General features: G+C 54.9%; 1 protein-coding gene across 2 annotated transcripts; it reads right to left on the bottom strand.

The window, feature by feature from the left end:
• Positions 1-2,484: 2,484 nt before the first annotated feature.
• LOC147645209 (uncharacterized) lies at positions 2,485-10,447 on the bottom strand. Of its 2 annotated transcripts, XM_086874779.1 has the most exons (4): positions 10,347-10,447; positions 8,972-9,125; positions 5,859-5,931; positions 2,485-5,672 (listed from the first exon to the last, which is right to left on the bottom strand). In XM_086874779.1, the coding sequence occupies exons 3-4, from the start codon at positions 5,902-5,904 to the stop codon at positions 4,666-4,668; spliced, it is 1,053 nt and encodes a 350-aa protein (XP_086730905.1). In that variant the 5' UTR covers positions 5,905-5,931; positions 8,972-9,125; positions 10,347-10,447; the 3' UTR covers positions 2,485-4,665. The 2 variants fall into 2 exon arrangements, with proteins under 2 accessions (XP_086730905.1, XP_086730906.1); XM_086874780.1 differs by lacking the exon at positions 10,347-10,447 and having other exon boundaries at positions 8,972-9,119.
• Between the last annotated feature and the right edge of the window lie 5,731 nt (positions 10,448-16,178).

Consider the following 16,178-nt stretch of genomic DNA (forward strand, 5'->3'; position numbering starts at 1 on the left):
ATTCCCTCTTGGGCTAAATCTGCCAGTCTCTGCTGCCTGGCCTCTTCTCCTTCCTCGTGCAGCTCCAGGACGCTCACCTCATCCCAGTCATCGTCCTCCCGCTGCCAGGCCTTGAGCTGGCTGCACAGGATGTCGCAGTATTCCCTGCTGTCCTGAGCCAGCTCTCCATCACTGTCATCATCCCAGCTGGACCTGGAGGATTTTCTCTTTGCTTTGCCTCCAGGCACCTCCTGGCCATCCTGGCACAGCTCTTGCTTGCGGCAAGCTTCCCAGTCCAAGAGTGCCCGGCGGCTCGTGCCTTCTCCTGGGGACAGCCGCTGCTCAGGAGATTCTTCCCAATCTGAGAATTCCTGACAGTGATCGCTGTCCGCCTGCCACGGCTCCTGCTCCCTGCACTTGCCCCACTCGGAGACAGCTGGGGAGGGCTCTTGCTCCCTGCCCTCATCCCAGTCCCAGAAATGCCAGTAGCTCCCCCATACTTGGACCAGCTCTTGCTCAAGGCCTTCATCCCACTCAGAGAGCTCCTGGCAGCTCTGGGCTTCTCCTGGGGACAGCTGTGGCTCAGTGCAGGCTTCCCCTGGAGTCCCTTGCTGGAACTTGTTCATTTCTCCTCAGCAGAGCTCTGGCTCTTCCTCAGCGCAGGACTCCACAGCTCCTCTCCTCCCTCTGCTTGCCCTCTCAGCCTCCTCCTGCTGCTCCCTCAAGGCCTGGGCTCTCTGTGAGCCGGGCCAGGGCCTGGGGGGCTGGGACTTAGGCTTCGCCTTCTCCTCCTCCGTGCCTGCAGTCCTCTGGTGCACACAAGTACCTGGACACAGCCACTGTCCTGGGACTGACCCAGGCCCCACAAGCCCTTTATATACCCCCCAGCCGGGGCGGGGCTCTGCCATGTCACAATGGACTTTGGGCACCGCAAGGTCCCGCGTCACCACGGGCCCTGACGCACCGTGCCTGTGTCACAAAGGCCACCCCGGCACCCCATGCCTGTGTCACAAAGGCCACCCCGGCACCCCGTGCCTGTGTCACAAAGGCCACCCCGGCACGCCTTGGACAGCCCAAGGCACCAGGAGCGGCCTGGAGCAGCCCAGGCCTTGGGGGATTGCAGCCCCTTCTTCTGAGCCGCTCCTTCAAATGATCAGGAGTGGCTGGGGCCAAGTGAAGGTGCAAAAGGAGACCGTGTGTGTCTTCGTTTGAAAGACAGGGGCCTGCTAAGGGAGGCAGGAGGCTCCTTTGCAATGGAAAATGTAAACCCCCTCCCTCCCAATTATTATCCCTTTGAAAGGCACTCTCTGGCAAAGATAGAAGGACAGGAAGAAGAGTTTGTGCTGCTTTTGCATGAATTGCAATTTGGTGAGCAGGGAAGAAGCCCCCCCATGGAAATGATTTTACTGAGAGGAGCTGCTAAGCGAGAGCTGCCTCTGTGCCAAGCAAAATCCAAGAGCTGGCTAGCTGTGGGAACTGACTACCTATTAAAGCATTTAAAAAGCTGGATCCACCTCTGTGAGACTGACATTTTGCAGACAGGCAAGCCCGGGAAATCTCTCTCTTGCTTCCACCTTTGAGGAGGTACCCGGCTGCCGGTCGAGCCGGGCCCCGCTGCACTGCGGCCCTTGCAGTCGTGCTGACAGTGGCCACAACAATCCTTAAAGCTTCAGGGTCCCCTGACACCCGGGCAACCGAGGAGGAAATTAAAGGAGCGGGTTCGCTGGAGTCCCCAAAACCAACTGGAATAGGAAAATCAAGTAGGGATGAGGCCCATAAAGCCTGCGCAGCACAGGAGCAAAGTGCAAAGACCAGGCCTAGGGGCAGACACAACAATATCTAGGGGAGGTGTGAGGGCACAGTCTGAGGGCGTGGGTCCAGACACAGACTGGGGTTAGAAAGATGCAAAATACTGCGACGAATTGCAACCAATACGGGGAGAGATACAGGAAGATTCTAGAAACATAACTTTCAGTGGGGTGACTTGATGAACGTATGAATTGCCATCAAGCCTTTGGCAAGCGCTTCCCAAGGCTTGAACTCAAAGCCTGCTGCTTCAGGGCTGAAGTCTTTCTGGCCCTGTGTCCCAGAAGGGCTGAATCGCACAGGCTCGGCCTGGCGGGGCCGGGCTGGCCCCAGCAGTGACCGGGTGGGGACGGGAGGCTGCGGGACCCCGGCTGAGGCTGGGCCGGACCACGGCTGCTCACACCTTGCCGAGCCTAAGCCGTGCCCCGCTGCCGGCCCCCGCTGAGCTGGAGTCCGCTGGGCTCCGGGAGGAGCTCCGGGTGGGTCCAGGCCCCCTCGGCCATGGCCTGACGCTGCCCGCCGCGGCCCTTCACACCTGGGCTAGCTCTGCTCACTGGCCGCTGGCAGCACCAGGAGTGGGGAACGGTCTGGGAGCTGTTTTCCCGGACCGAGCCTTCAGAGCCTCTCCGCCACTCAAGGCTCTGCGGATCTTAGCATCGTGGGCTTCAGTAAGGAGATGGAGGAGACCCAGAGTCCAAGCAGCTTTCCAGGAACAGGATTTACTGAGGGAAAGGAGCGGTGACAGGACGAGGGCTGGAAAGACACAAAGGGACCCAAGGACTCTGAGCCCTGAGCACTCCTGTGCTCTCCAATTTAAAGAGGGGAGGGTACAAACCAAGGACCAATGGGAATACAGTATGGGAGGAGTCGGGAGGAGGGTTCACAATACTAGGAGCCAATAGCGGTAACATTTGGGAGGGGTGGCAGTCGCAAAGCCAATGGGGCTTCGAGTAGGGGATGAAAGGCAGGGAACTTGCTGGAACAAAGGGTTGGGTTTACATTGAATGACAGGGACCAGGGGCAGGCTAAAGGTTATGGACAAGGAAGGTTCAGGAAAAAGGGGAGGGGTTTACAAAAACTGACAGGAGGGCAAAACCATTACACAATCATAGGGGGATAACAACAGGAACAAACCATTCACTTAATAATCAGAACAAAATAAACAGACTGCAACAAGCACTGACTGAGCCAACTCGTCCAACCCATCCAACTTCAAGCTATCCAGATTTTGAAAACTGGAAGTCAGGAGAAAAGAGAGGGACAAAGATCCACAATCAGCCTTGGATCCAGCGCCATCGTAGCTGCTGTGAGCTCCAGGGCCGTGGCACATGTCAGTGTCACACCCGTGTCACAGCCTCACCTGCTCTGCTCCCTCTCCCAGCTGGGGTTTTTGGGGTGCCAGGGGCTTGGCAGCCACTTTGGGGCTGGAGCAGAGGCTGCAGTGGCTGGGCTGGGGCAGTGACCGCCCCACACAGGCAGAACTTGCTCTGCCCCCAAACACACCCTGGAGATGTCTGGGGCCATTCATCATTTCTCTGCTCTCCAGCACTGAGGCAACGCACTCTGGCTACAGCTCTGAGCTCGTGCCCATGGCAACCAGCCCTGGCAATGGGGCTCCATGGAGCTGCTCTCAGGAACACCCCAAGAGCTGGGGAGTGCCCCAAAAGCGCCTCAGAAATGTGAGATGCCCCAAAGTCTCTTCAGGAATGTTGAATATCCAAAACCTCATTCAATAATGGGCTCCCCCTCCCTTCATCATCCCCAAACTTTGGCTGTCTCATTGCAGACCCCACCCCACATCCCCAATCCCAACCCCAACCCATCCCATCCCTGCTGGACATCAAGACCCCCTTCCCAAGACCAATTTCCCTCATTTCACACCTCCCAAACTCTATCCCACCTATCCTGCCCCATCCAATGCCATTCTCAACTCACCTGATTTGCATCCCACTTCACCTCGTCCCCTTCCAACCCCATTCCACCTGATGCCTTTAGAAGGCTGACCTAGAACAGGGGCTGCACAGAGTTAAGAATAAAGTTTATTAAAAGGCCTTAGAGGATACACCTTGGGCAGTACAAGAACCTGGACAGGGCTACACCCAAGATGGACCAGAAATGGTCACAAAAATGGACAAGTGATCATGAGGTCTCACATTTTCAGAAGTTTAGGTCCATCTGCATATTTGGATTCACTGTCCAATTACAGCTTCAGATGAGGAAGTCCTATCCTTGTTTTCTCTCTTCAGTCCACCCTTGTTCATGCTTTTGGGCATGGAACTTGTAACAATTGTCCTTGGTATCAAGCTAGAAAAGGAATTGTTTTGTCTACCTTCTCTCTGAAGAGAGCTCCCTAGCACTTAATAGGAAGTTCAAAACTACAAACCTAGGCAGTGCAGAATACGAAAAATATGAAAGCTAAAACTTAAGGCAACACACCCTGAGGGACTGTGGAATCCAGTCATTTTGGGTGGGATTGAGTAGATTTCAATGGCACTGAGTGATTTTGAGGTGACAGATAGAACTCGCTCATCTCCTTGAGTGGCAAGAGATGGAGACAAATAAACCAAATACCCCCAAAACCCTCCCCATTACCTCCCTGAATACCAGATTCCCTTCAAGCACTAGTAAAAGAGATGTTTTAGATGCCTTTGATGAATCTGTAGACTTTTACCCCAATTTTGTCTGTTTTAAAGGGATGAAGATGAATCAAAAGAAAATTAGGGCCAAATCAAAATGACCACCAGCCCAGTGTCTTCCCAACACAGATCACTGGGAACGTGGGTCATCAGGGCTCTGCCCAACGTGGGTCCTCTGATGGGGGATGGAGCTGGAGCAGCGCATGGACACCTTTCTGCACTTGGGGCACTCACAGGGCTTCCCTTACCGGTGCCTCCGTTGGTGCTGGGTCAAGTTAGAGCTCTGGGTGAAGCTCTTCCCACACTGGGGACACTCGTAGGGCCTCTCCCCAGTGTGGATACGCCGGTGCCTGATGAGGTTGGAGTTGTCCTTGAAGCCCTTCCTGCAGTCAGGGCAGTGGAAGGGCCTCTCATCTGTGTGAATCAGCTGGTGCTGGAGGAGATGGGAGCTGGTCTGAAACCTCTTCCCACACTCGGAGCACTCGTAGGGCCTCTCCCCAGTGTGGATCATCTGGTGGATGATCAGTTGGGACCTCCGGCTGTAGGTCATCCCACATTCCCCACACTCATAGGGACGTTCCCCAGTGTGGGTTCTCTGGTGGCAGATCAGGCTGGAGCTCTGTCTGAAGCTCTTTCCACATTCCCCACACTCGTAGGGCCTCTCCCCAGTGTGGATGCGCCGGTGGGTGATGAGGTTGGAGTTGTGCTTGAAGCCCTCCCCACAGTCAGGGCAGCGGAAGGGCCTCTCATCCGTGTGAATCCGCTGGTGCTGGAGGAGACTGGAGCTGGTCTGAAACCTCTTCCCACACTCAGGACACTCGTAGGGCCTCTCCCCACTGTGGATGCGCTGGTGGATGATGAGGTGGGAGTGGCAGTAGAAGCCATTCCCACATTCTCCACACTCGTAGGGCCATTCCCCAGTGTGGATCATCTGGTGGCGGATCAGGCTGTTGCTCTGTCTGAAGCTCTTCCCACACTCCAAGCACTTGTAGGGCTTCTCCCCATCCTGAAGCTGCTCATGGACCACCAGCTCAGAGCCCCGCCTGGATCTCTGGCCGCCTTCCCGGCACAGGGTGGGTCTTTCCTCCTCAGAGCACCCTGGGATGGGTTTGGAGCCCCTCCTCCTGTGGGATCTCCATGGCTTTTCTTCCATGTTGAATTCCTGCGCTGTGGAGCCACTCAAAACAGCCTCTTCCATGAGGTTCTGCTGTGGGGATTTGTCCTCCCTGGTCTCCATCCTCAGCTCCTGGTCTGGGGGAGGAAGGACAAGGAGAGGATGGGATTTGTCTCCGTGCCAGAGGGAAGGGGAAGGAGATCCCCCCAGTGCGTCCCCGGCAGGACGGCGTCGGCAGCGGGGTTGTCCTGCAGCCGGGGGCCAGGCTGGGCTGGGAGATGGAGCAGGAGAGAGGGGGAAAGGGGCACTGACTTCCTCCTCACCTGCCTGGGTGTCCTGGTGCATCTTCCTCGTAGCCTCCTTCTCCATCTGGCCAAGGTTTGGGAATGGGAAATCCTGGTTTGGGGAAATACAAGGGATGAGGACATTGAGTTTGAAGGTCCCTCTGTCCAAGCTCGTCTCTAGAAGTCACCGGACATCTGGGGTCCGTAAAACCTCCAAAAAACACCAAGATTCAGCCCTGAAAATGCCTCCCAGGATTTCCCCAACTCTAGTCTCTCCTGTTTGGGGTTCAAGGGTTCCCGCCTGTCCCAGCTGCTGGGAGTCAAGCTTGTACTGGGGACAACCTGTCTGCTCGGTCCCTACCATCCCCAGGCTGCTGGGAGTGCCAGGAATCCGAAAAGTTCCCCGTTTCCATTTCCCCACTTAGGGATGGTGAGACCCCCCAATGTCCCCCCAGGTAGGATTTTTCGCTCAGCTTTGCAGTTCCACATTCTCCAAACATCCCCCCCCGCAAAATAAACCCAACCCAGGGACCCCCCCAGGATATCCGGGCAAAGCTCCCACTCCCCCATCACCTGTGGGATGGTGGGTGATGATCCCACAGGAGGGGGCTATGAATTCAAGGAGTGCTCAACCTTGTGGTTCCTTCTCCTTTCCGTGATCCTCCTTTGTCCCTCCTCTTCCTCCCTCTCCTCCCCTTCCATCCTTCCTCCTCCTCTTCCTCCCTAACGCCAACTCCTTCTCCTATTTCCATCCCTTCTCTCTCTCCTTCTTCCTCCCTCCTCTTCCATCCCTCCTCCTCCTCCCCCAGGAGCAGCGACACCCTCGGTGCCCCGTTCCCAAACCCCTCACAGCCCACGGCAGGAGCGGGGATGGAGCCGGGACAGGTCGGGATGGGCAGCGCGGGGCTCTCCGCTGCTCCCACCCGCTGGGGACGGGGGGAACCCGGCCCGGGGAAAAGGAGAGGGAAACTGGGAAAATTGGGGGCTGCAGATCCAACCTGGGGCTGGCTGGGGACCCTGGCTGGGGACTGCCAGCCCTTGGGGCTCCTCTGGGGAGATGTGGGAGGGGGGAACACAGAGAGGGCTGGGGGATCCCAGGAGTGGCAGCACTGGCAGGGACTGGTTTGTACTGGGGTAACTGGAACCTTACTGGGATAACTGGGAATGATTGGGAATGAGCACAAGCATGCTGAGGGCAGCTGGGATATACTGTGAGTGACAGTGACCATACTGGGAACAGCTGGAACCACACTGGGAGAAACGGGGAGTGAGTGGGACCGTGCTGAGATGGACTGGGACTATTCCAGGGACAACTGGGATCATACCAGGAGGAACTGGGAAGAATTGCAACTATTCTGGGATCATACTCAACTGGGATCATACTGGTAGGAACTGGGAAGAATTACAACTATTCTGGGATCACACTCAACTGGGATCATACTGGGATCACAGTGGGAGCAGCTGGGTCCCTGCTGGCTGAGACTGGGATCCCACTGAGGGTGACTGGAATCATACTGGGATTGACTGGGAGTGGCTGGGAACAACTGGAATCATGCTGAGAGCAACTGGGAGGAGCTGGGAATGACTGGGAGCGTGCTGGGGCTGACTGGGATATACTGGGAGAGACAGGGAGTCCCAGGGATCCCACTGGAGGCTACTGGGGTCACACTGGCACTGCCAGGGAGCAACTGGGGGCCACTGGCCTCATACTGGGAGTGACTGGGATCAGACTGGGATGACTGGGATCAGACTGGGAGTGACTGGGATTAGATTGTGACTGGGATGATACTGGGAGTGTGAAAGAAACTGGAAAATTGGGGAAAAAATGGAAAAAAGCCCAGGATAAATTCAAGGAAAATGGAAGGGAAAATTCGGGGAAAAACCAAAAATATCAGGGTGAAATCCAAAAGAATCAGGGAAAAATCAGGAACAAATTTGGGAAAAACGGGAAAATCTGACAAAAAATTGGGGAAAACCAGGAAAAGTTTTGGGGAAAAAAAGAGAAAACTCAAGGGAAAAAATGTGAAAAAATTGGGGAAAAATCAGGAAAAGACAGTGGAAAAAATCTGGGAAAAATCAGGAAAAATCAGAAAAAATGGGGAAAAAATCAGAAAAAATAGGAAAAGAAGGAAAAGTAATGAAAAACCAGGGAAAATTGGAAAGAATATTTGGGAAATCAGGAAAAAACCTGGGAAATAACTTGGAAAAATTGGGGAAAATCCAGAAAAGAAAGAGGAATAAAATCTGAAAAGTAATAGGAAAAAAACCAGGAATAATCAGGTAAAAACAAGGGAAATTTGAGAAGAAATTGGGAAAAAGCTAGAAACTATTTGGGAAAGGAAGAGAGAAGAATCAGGAAAAAATGGGAAATACATGAAAAAATTGTGAAAAATTGTGAGAAATCAGGGAAAATATCAGGAAAAGAAAACCAAAAAGACCCTGGGAAAAATCAGGAAAAATCAGGAAAAAATTGGGAAAATATTGGAAAAATGAAGGAAAAACCAGAAATATTTGAGAAAAAATTGCAAAAAAATCTGGAAAATAATTCGGAAATAATCAGAGAAAAAATGTGGAAAAAAAAAGAGAATCAGTGTAAAATCAGGGAAACAAACAGGAAAAGGATAAAAAAAATCTGGGAAAATCAGAAAAAAATAATGAAAAAAAATCAGGAAAGAACTGGGGAAAACCAGAAAGATTAGAGAAAGGAAAAGGGAAAAATCAGGGAAAAAAAATGGGATTAAAACAGGAAAAAGCACAAAAATCAAGGAAAAGTTTAAGAAAAAAATGGGAAAAAAAAGAAAAAAAAATCAGAAAAATAAAAAAATAATGAAAAAAACCCCTGGGGGAAAATCAGGAAAAAAAATGGGAAAAACAAGGGAAAAAATTGGGAAAAAATGGGAGAAACCAGAAAAATTATGGAAATATTAGAGAAAAAGTTGGGGAAAGACAAAAAATTTTGGGAAGAGGGAAAAATTAGGAAAAACAAAAAAATCAGGAAAAAAATGGCGAAAAAACTGGGAAAAATTCAGGGAAAAATGAGGGAAAAATAAGAAAAAAAAAAAAAAGGGAGAAAAAGATTGGGGAAAATCAGGAAAATTCCAGGATGAAATCCCCCTATCCCATTTTTCCATGAAATTTTGGGAATTGCCTACCTGGGAGGTTGTAGAAGAATTTCCGGACCTGGGAATCCGGGGAGTGGGGAAAGGTGGAATTGCAGATGAGCTGGTCCAGATTTTTGGGAAGGTTGATGGCCTGGTCCTATTCCAGCTTCCAGAATGTTCTGATGAATCCCACTCCTCCTTCCAGCTGGAAATCATGGGGAAATCATGGAAAAATCATGGGAAAGCTGTGATTCAAATTCATGGAGTTTTGCCCCCAAAGCACCCTTTTTTCCCACGAAAATATTAATTTTTTTGAATAATTAAATGGAAAAGATTAGGGGGAAATAGGGAAAATTAGGATGGAAATGGAGGAAAAATGGGGGAAATTGGAGCCAACGTGGGAAAATAATAGGGAAAAAATGGGATAAAATTAGGGAAAAATGGGATAGAAATGAAGGAAAAATTGGGAAAAATGGGAGAAAGGAATGGAAGAAGATGGGGATAAAATGATGGAAAAATGAGATAAAACCAGGATAAAAATGGGGAAAAAAAATGAGGGAAACTGGGAGAAAAATGAAGGGAAAATGGGAATAAAAATGGTAAAAATGAAGTGAAAGTGGGATAAAAATGGAAGAAAATGGGGAAAACAGGAGAGAACATGGGGAAAAAACTGGGGGAAAATGGAGCAAAAAGAGGGTAAAATGGAGAAATGGGGAAAAAATAGATTAAAAATGGAAAAAAAAAAAGGGAAAAATTAGGACAACGTGGAGAAAAAATGGAGTAAAAATGCAGGAAAAAATAGAAAAAAAATCAGAAAAAATAAGAAAAAAATGAGGAAAAATGAGTTAAAAAGGGAGGAAATGGAGGAAAAAAGGAGAAAAATGGGTGAAAACTAGGGAAAAATAAAAAATAGGATAATAATGGGGAAAAAATATATGAAAACGGGATAAAATGAGGAAAAATGGAAAAAAGTGGGACAAAACCAGGATAAAAACGGGAAAAATTTGGGATAAATGGGATACAAATGTGGGAAAATGGGGATAACATTTGGGAAAAATGGAGACAAGTTGTACCCTAATAGGGAATGACTGGGAGTGATTTGGCTTATCGTGGGGTGCACAGGAAACTGGAGCCACACGGGGGGAGCAACTGGGCTCATGCTGGGAGCAGCCACTGCCGGCACCGGGAGCCCCGAACCCCTTTCCCGGCCATGCCGGACCCGCATCCCCCCCCGGCCCCTTTGCCGGGGCTCTGCCGCCACCGCCACCGGGACCCCCCAAAAACACCTCCCGGGGACCCCCGGGGTGCCCCCGAGGGGCATCTGCGGCTCGGCTCTGGAGCCCTGCCATCCCCAAACATCCCCCCCAAAAACCCCAAAGCCAGGGAGCCCCGGGGTATTTGGGGCGAGCTCCCCCTCCCCGGGCACCTGCGGGATGGGGGGCGATGGTCCCGAAGGAGCTGCAGATGCAGAGAGCGGGGAGCGCAGGTGGAGCCTCCTCTGCCTGCTCCAGCTCTTCCTCCTCCTGCTCCTCCTCTTCCTCCTGCTCTGTCCCTCCTCTTCCTCCTCCTCTGTCCCTCCTCTGTCCCTGGGCGTGGTTCGGAGCCCTCGGGTGAGCGGGGCCGGGCCGGGACACGATGGGAAAGGGCTGGGTCCCCCCCAAACCGAGCTGGGGGCAGCGGAGCTTTGGGGGAACAATGGGAACGGGGCGGGACAGGGGAACAGGGGGAGGTGGGAGCACTGAGGGTCCCCCAGTTCACCCCAGGAGCCCCAAGCCCCGTCCCAGCCCCCCCAGTTCCCCCCGCAGCCCCGGCTGAGGGGGGCTCAGCCCAGGAGCCGCCGTCGTTCGGGGCTCCCCCGAGTGCAGGAACGGGAGAGTTCCCGGCTCGGGGAGGCCCCAGCACAGGAGGGGATCTTGTCCCTCTTCCAGGGCCTTTCAGGGTCTTCAGGCCCCTCTCAAGAGGAGTTTTTCTCTTTTTCAGGTTTTTTGGGGGGGATCCCACCACTACAGGGGTGTTTTTTCCTCCCCATTTTAGGGTGTTTGTGCGGCCGCAGCCCCACAAGCCCCTTTTGAGGGGGGATCATGACGGCTTTAAGTGACATTTTTAGGGGTGTCCCCACCCCAAGCCCCTGTAGGGGATGTTTTGTCCCCCAGGGTGGATTTTGGGGGTTCTCTCTACCATGGCCGCTTTAAGGGCCCCCGGTGTTGTCGGGTCCCACTGCAACTCCTCTTAAAAGGGCAACACCGCTCCCGTTGGTTCCGGCAGTGGAGCCCGGGAGGGGTTGGGGGTCCCGGGAGGGGTTTGGGGGTACCTGGGTGATGCCGATGAAGGTGATGGGGTCCCCATGCTGGGTATAAACCTTGGTGAGGGGTTCCTGGGAATTTTCAGAAGTTCTGTGTGTTTTTAGGGCCATGGTGTTTTTTGGGGGTTCCCAAGGGGGTTTACAGGAGTCCCGATGAGGGAATTTGGGCGATCCCAGGGGTGGAGTTTGGGGTCCCAAGGCTGTTTTGGGGTAGCTGCTGGTGATGGAGATGGGGACCCCATGCCAGGTATGAACCTTCTCAATGTCTGTATGGGGTTTTGTGGTTTTGGGGAGTTTTTGGAGCACCAGGGATGTGTTTGGGATCAGGGGAGGTTGGGGTGTCCCGGGGGGTTTGGGGGTTCTCGGCAGGTTTGGGGGTACCTGGGCAATGCGGGTGGCAGTGCTGGGGACCCCGTGCCGGGTTTGAACCTTCTCACTGTGCGTGGGCAGCGTCAGCGTGTTCAGGGAGATCCTGGGGGGCCCGGGGGTCACCCCAAATCCCAGGGACCCCAAATGCTGAGGGACCCCCCGAACTGCCCTCACCGCTGGATCTGCTGCAGGCAGGGGGGCACCAGCACTCGGCCCCCACCCTCCACCATCACAGGGGGGCTGTGGAAGAAATCTGGGGGTGCACGGACAGGTCGGGTGGGACCCCCAAAGTCCTGGGGGAGGGGATACGGGGGGACTTCCAGGAATTCCAGTTATCGGGGGATGAGAGGGGACCCAGGAAGAGTTTAGGGGGGCTGGATGGGTCCTGGGGGAGACCCCCAGGAGTCTTGTGGGGGGTGGGGAGGGCAAGGACCAGGGCAACCCCCAGGATGGGTTTGGAGGGGAACCGGATTGGGGCTCTCATGGCTGCGGGATGGGGAGATCTGCCCATGGAATTCCATGGGAATGGCATGGCAGTGAGGTCCATCCACAGAATTCCCTTGGGAATGGGACAGCAGCAGGATCCATGCATGGAGATCTCACGGGAATGGGATGTCTGAAATCCATCCATGGAATTTGCATGAGAATTCCCACGTTCCCAAATTTTGCCCTCCCAAATCCCACATTCCCATTCCCATATTCCCATGGGAATTCTGCCCTCCCCACCTTTACACTCCAGCGCCTCCCGCCCATATCTGACATATTTCCAGAGACATTCCCTGCAGCTGTGAGCCAGGGAATTTGTTAATCCCTCAGCCTGGATCTCAGGGATCCCCATGGCGGTGCCACAGTTGCCATCGCAGCCCCACAGATCCCCCAGCCCCGGCTCCCCCCGCTCAGCCCCGCTCTGGCTGTGCCGCTGCTGCAGCATCTGCAGCTCCCCGCTGGCCCCGTGCCGGTGCCGCTCCTTGTGCCGGCCCTGGCTATCCCAATATCCCAGCCCTGGCTATCCCAATATCCCGTCCCTGGCTATCCCAATATCCCAGCTCTGGCTATCCCAATATCCCAGCTCTGGCTATCCCAAGATCCCAGCCCTGGCTATCCCAATATCCCGGCTCTGGCTATCCCAAGATCCCGGCTCTGGCTATCCCAAGATCCCAGCCCTGGCTATCCCAATATCCCAGCTCTGGCTATCCCAAGATCCCGGCTCTGGCTATCCCAAGATCCCAGCCCTGACTATCCCAATATCCCAGCTCTGGCTATCCCAAGATCCCGGCTCTGGCTATCCCAAGATCCCAGTCCTGGCTATCCCAATATCCCAGCCCTGGCTATCCCAATATCCCAGCTCTGGCTATCCCAATATCCCGGCCCTGGCTATCCCAATATCCCAGCTCTGGCTATCCCAATATCCCAGCCCTGGCTATCCCAAGATCCCAGCCCTGGCTATCCCAAGATCCCGGCTCGGCTCCGCCCGGCCCCGCTCGCTGCGGCGGCGCTGGAAGGGGATCCCAGCCAGGGACCCCATGGACATGGACTGCGGGAAGCCCGGGCCGGGCTCCGACAGCGCCGCGTGCAGGGAACGCAGGGAGAGGAGAACTGGGGGGACATTTGGAGATTTGGGATCGGGGGGGTCACGGCTGAAGGAAAGGGGGAACGGGGAGAGCCGGGAAGGGCATTTGGGGATGCCAGGAGTGACAAGAGGGGAGGCTAGGGCTGGCTAGATGTGGCATGGCTGGAGTTCAGGGCGTTCCTGTACCCAGGAAAGGGAGCTCCAAGGGTCCCCGCTGTCCCCATTGCCAGGACAGGGCAGGGAAAGCCGGGATGGCTGGGAATAGGGGTCCCGGGTGTCCTGAGTGCTGAGGAAAGGAGGGGCTGGCTGCTGGGAGAGGCAGGAATAGGGGTCCAGGGGGTAAATGGGTCAAGAAGAAGGGGGCTCTGGGGGCTGCGAGAGGCGGGATGGCCGGGAAAGGGGTGCAGGCGTTCCTGGTGCCGGATAAGGGGGTGCAGGGTGGGACCCACGGCCGGGAATGGGGGTTCGGTGGGATGGCGGCGCCCAGGAATGGGGGTTTAGGGGCCCCTTGGCGCTCCGGAATGGGCGATCAAAGAGTCCTGGTGCCAGGGGTCCCCCTCACCTCTCTCTGCCCCCCGAGAGCGCCCCCGGCCCCAGCGCTGGAGCCATCGCGCTGCTCCGCTGCGGCCCCGCCCACAGCTCCGGCCCCACCCCCAGAGCCGCCTCCAGCGCCGCCATTGGCGCCCCTCTTTGCTGCCCGCCAATGTCACACATGGCGCTATGATGTCATACAGCCATGCCATGATGTCACAGCCTTCTCTGTGATGTCACACAGTCCCCTCTGTGATGCCATAGCTGCACAGTGACATCACAAAACAAGCTGTGATGTCACAGCCCCATCTGTGACCTCACATAGCCCACTCAGAGCTGTCACACAGCCCCTTTCTGACATCACAGCTGCTCTGGGGCTCCAGGACACAGCCACAGAGGTGCTGCTGGGACACAGCCCCCTCTGGCACATCCCACAGCCCCTGCCAGTGCTGAGCCCCTGGCAGCTCTGTCTGGGCCTGCTCTCTGTGTCCCTGAGCTGCCCTGGCAGGGCCCCAGCCCTGCTGGGCTGTGCTCAGGAGCTGCTCCTGGCCAGAGCTGTCTCCCTGTTGCTATGGTCTGTTCCCATGGCAACATCTGCCCCATTGTTATGGTCTGTTTCCATGGCAGCCATAACCAGCCCCCTGTTGCTATGCTATTTACATGACAACCATCACAGCCCCTGTTGCTATGGTCAGTCCCTTAGCAGCTCCATGGAGACCCCATGCCAGGGGTGGTTGCCATGGACACCAGCTCAGACCTGGAGCCAGAGCCCATTGCCATGGCAACCATGTGCAGTCCCATCCCCAGGCTCATGGGATCCCAGAGCCACAGAATTGGCTGAGTTGGGAGGTAGCCATGGGGATCCTCCAGTCCAACTGCTGGCCCTGCACAGGACACCCCAACAATCCCAGCCTGGGCCTGGCAGCGCTGGCCAAACGCTGCTGGAGCTCAGCCAGCCCTGGAGCTGGGAGCCTTCCCTGGGGAGCCTGTTCAGTGCCCCAGCAGCCTCGCGGGAAAAACCTTTTCCTCACATCCAGCCTAAACCTGCCCGCCTCAGCTCCAGCCGCTCTCTCCACTCCTGTCCCTGGGCACCAGAGGGAAGAGTTTCCCGCAGCCCCCAGCCAGGGACCCGCTCCCAAGGCTGCTGCCATGGCAACCAGGCCTGGCACCAGCTGGGATGCTCGGTTTCCACGGGCTGGGCTTCAGGAATGGCATTCCCCAATTTCCTGCTCCTGCTGAAACCGCGCTGCTGCTCGCTTCCCTCCCACCTCCCATGGAAAGCACAAAAGGCAAAGATCCCAGGCTGGGAAAAGAACAATTTATTGAGAACAACAACGAGATAAGGCAAAAACAGGAACAGAAACAATTTTGGTAACAGAAAGGATAAGACAAACCATTCACAGGGAAAACTAAAATACCACCAACTGACTCTTCCTGGCCACGTATTTCCTCCTGCCAAGAAAGGACACCCTTCTCTGGTGAGAGAGAGGGAGTCCTTTTCCTGCCTCTGGCAATGACCTGAGATGGGATTGAATATAATGGACCATGATCACAGTCTCACATTCTTTGATCCCACATCATGACATTGCCATGGGCAGGAAAAGATACAGGTGTCTTCCCAGCATGGATCCCAGGGAACACGGATCACCAGGTCTCTTCCCAGTGTGGATTCTCCATGGGCAGATGAAGCTGGAGAAGTGCACAAAGCTCTTCATGTATTTTGAGGCACTTGCAGGGCTTCCCTTACCGGTGCCTCCGTTGGTGTCTGCCAAAGTTAGACCTGTCTGAGAAGCTCTTCCCACACTGGGTACACTTGTAAGGCCTCTCCCCAGTGTGGATATGTTTGTGGGTATTGAGGTTGGATCTGTGGATGAAGCTCTTCCCACATTCCCCACACTTGTAGGGCCTCTCCCCAGTGTGGATGCGCCGGTGGGTGATGAGGTGGGAGTTTCGCTTGAAGCCCTCCCCGCAGTCAGGGCAGCGGAAGGGCCTCTCATCCGTGTGAATCCGCTGGTGCAGGAGGAGATTGGAGCTGCTCTGAAACCTCTTCCCACACTCGGGACACTCATAGGGCCTCTCCCCAGTGTGGATGCGCTGGTGGATGACAAGTTGGGACTTGAAGCTGAAGCCCTTCCCACATTCCCCACACTCGTAGGCCCATTCCCCAGTGTGGATCATCTGGTGGCGGATCAGGCTGTTGCTGTGGCTGAAGCTCTTCCCACACTCCAAGCACTTGTATCACTTCTCCCCATCCTGAAGCTGCTCATGGACCACCAGCTCAGAGCCCTGGCTGGATCTCCGGCCGCCTTCCTGGCACAGGGTGGGTCTTTCCTCCTCAGAGCACCCTGGGATGGGTTTGGAGCCCCTCCTCCTGCGGGATCTCTGGGGATTTCCCTCCCCACTGGATTCCTGCACTGTGGAGCTGCTCAAAACAACCTCTTCCATGAGGTTCTGCCGTGGGGATTTGTCCTCCCTGGTCTCCATCC

This window comes from Cyanistes caeruleus, unplaced genomic scaffold, assembly GCF_971803275.1.
Source record: "Cyanistes caeruleus unplaced genomic scaffold, bCyaCae1.hap1.1 HAP1_SUPER_30, whole genome shotgun sequence".
Classification (NCBI taxonomy): Eukaryota; Metazoa; Chordata; class Aves; order Passeriformes; family Paridae; genus Cyanistes; species Cyanistes caeruleus.

Coding starts and splice junctions, on each gene's coding strand:
- LOC147645209 (XM_086874779.1), bottom strand. CDS start 5,904: ATGGAGAAGGAGGCTACGAGGAAGATGCACCAGGACACCCAGGCAG. Junction 5,673..5,858: donor GCACCAGGACACCCAGGCAG/GTGAGGAGGAAG, acceptor TTCCTCCCCCAG/ACCAGGAGCTGAGGATGGAG.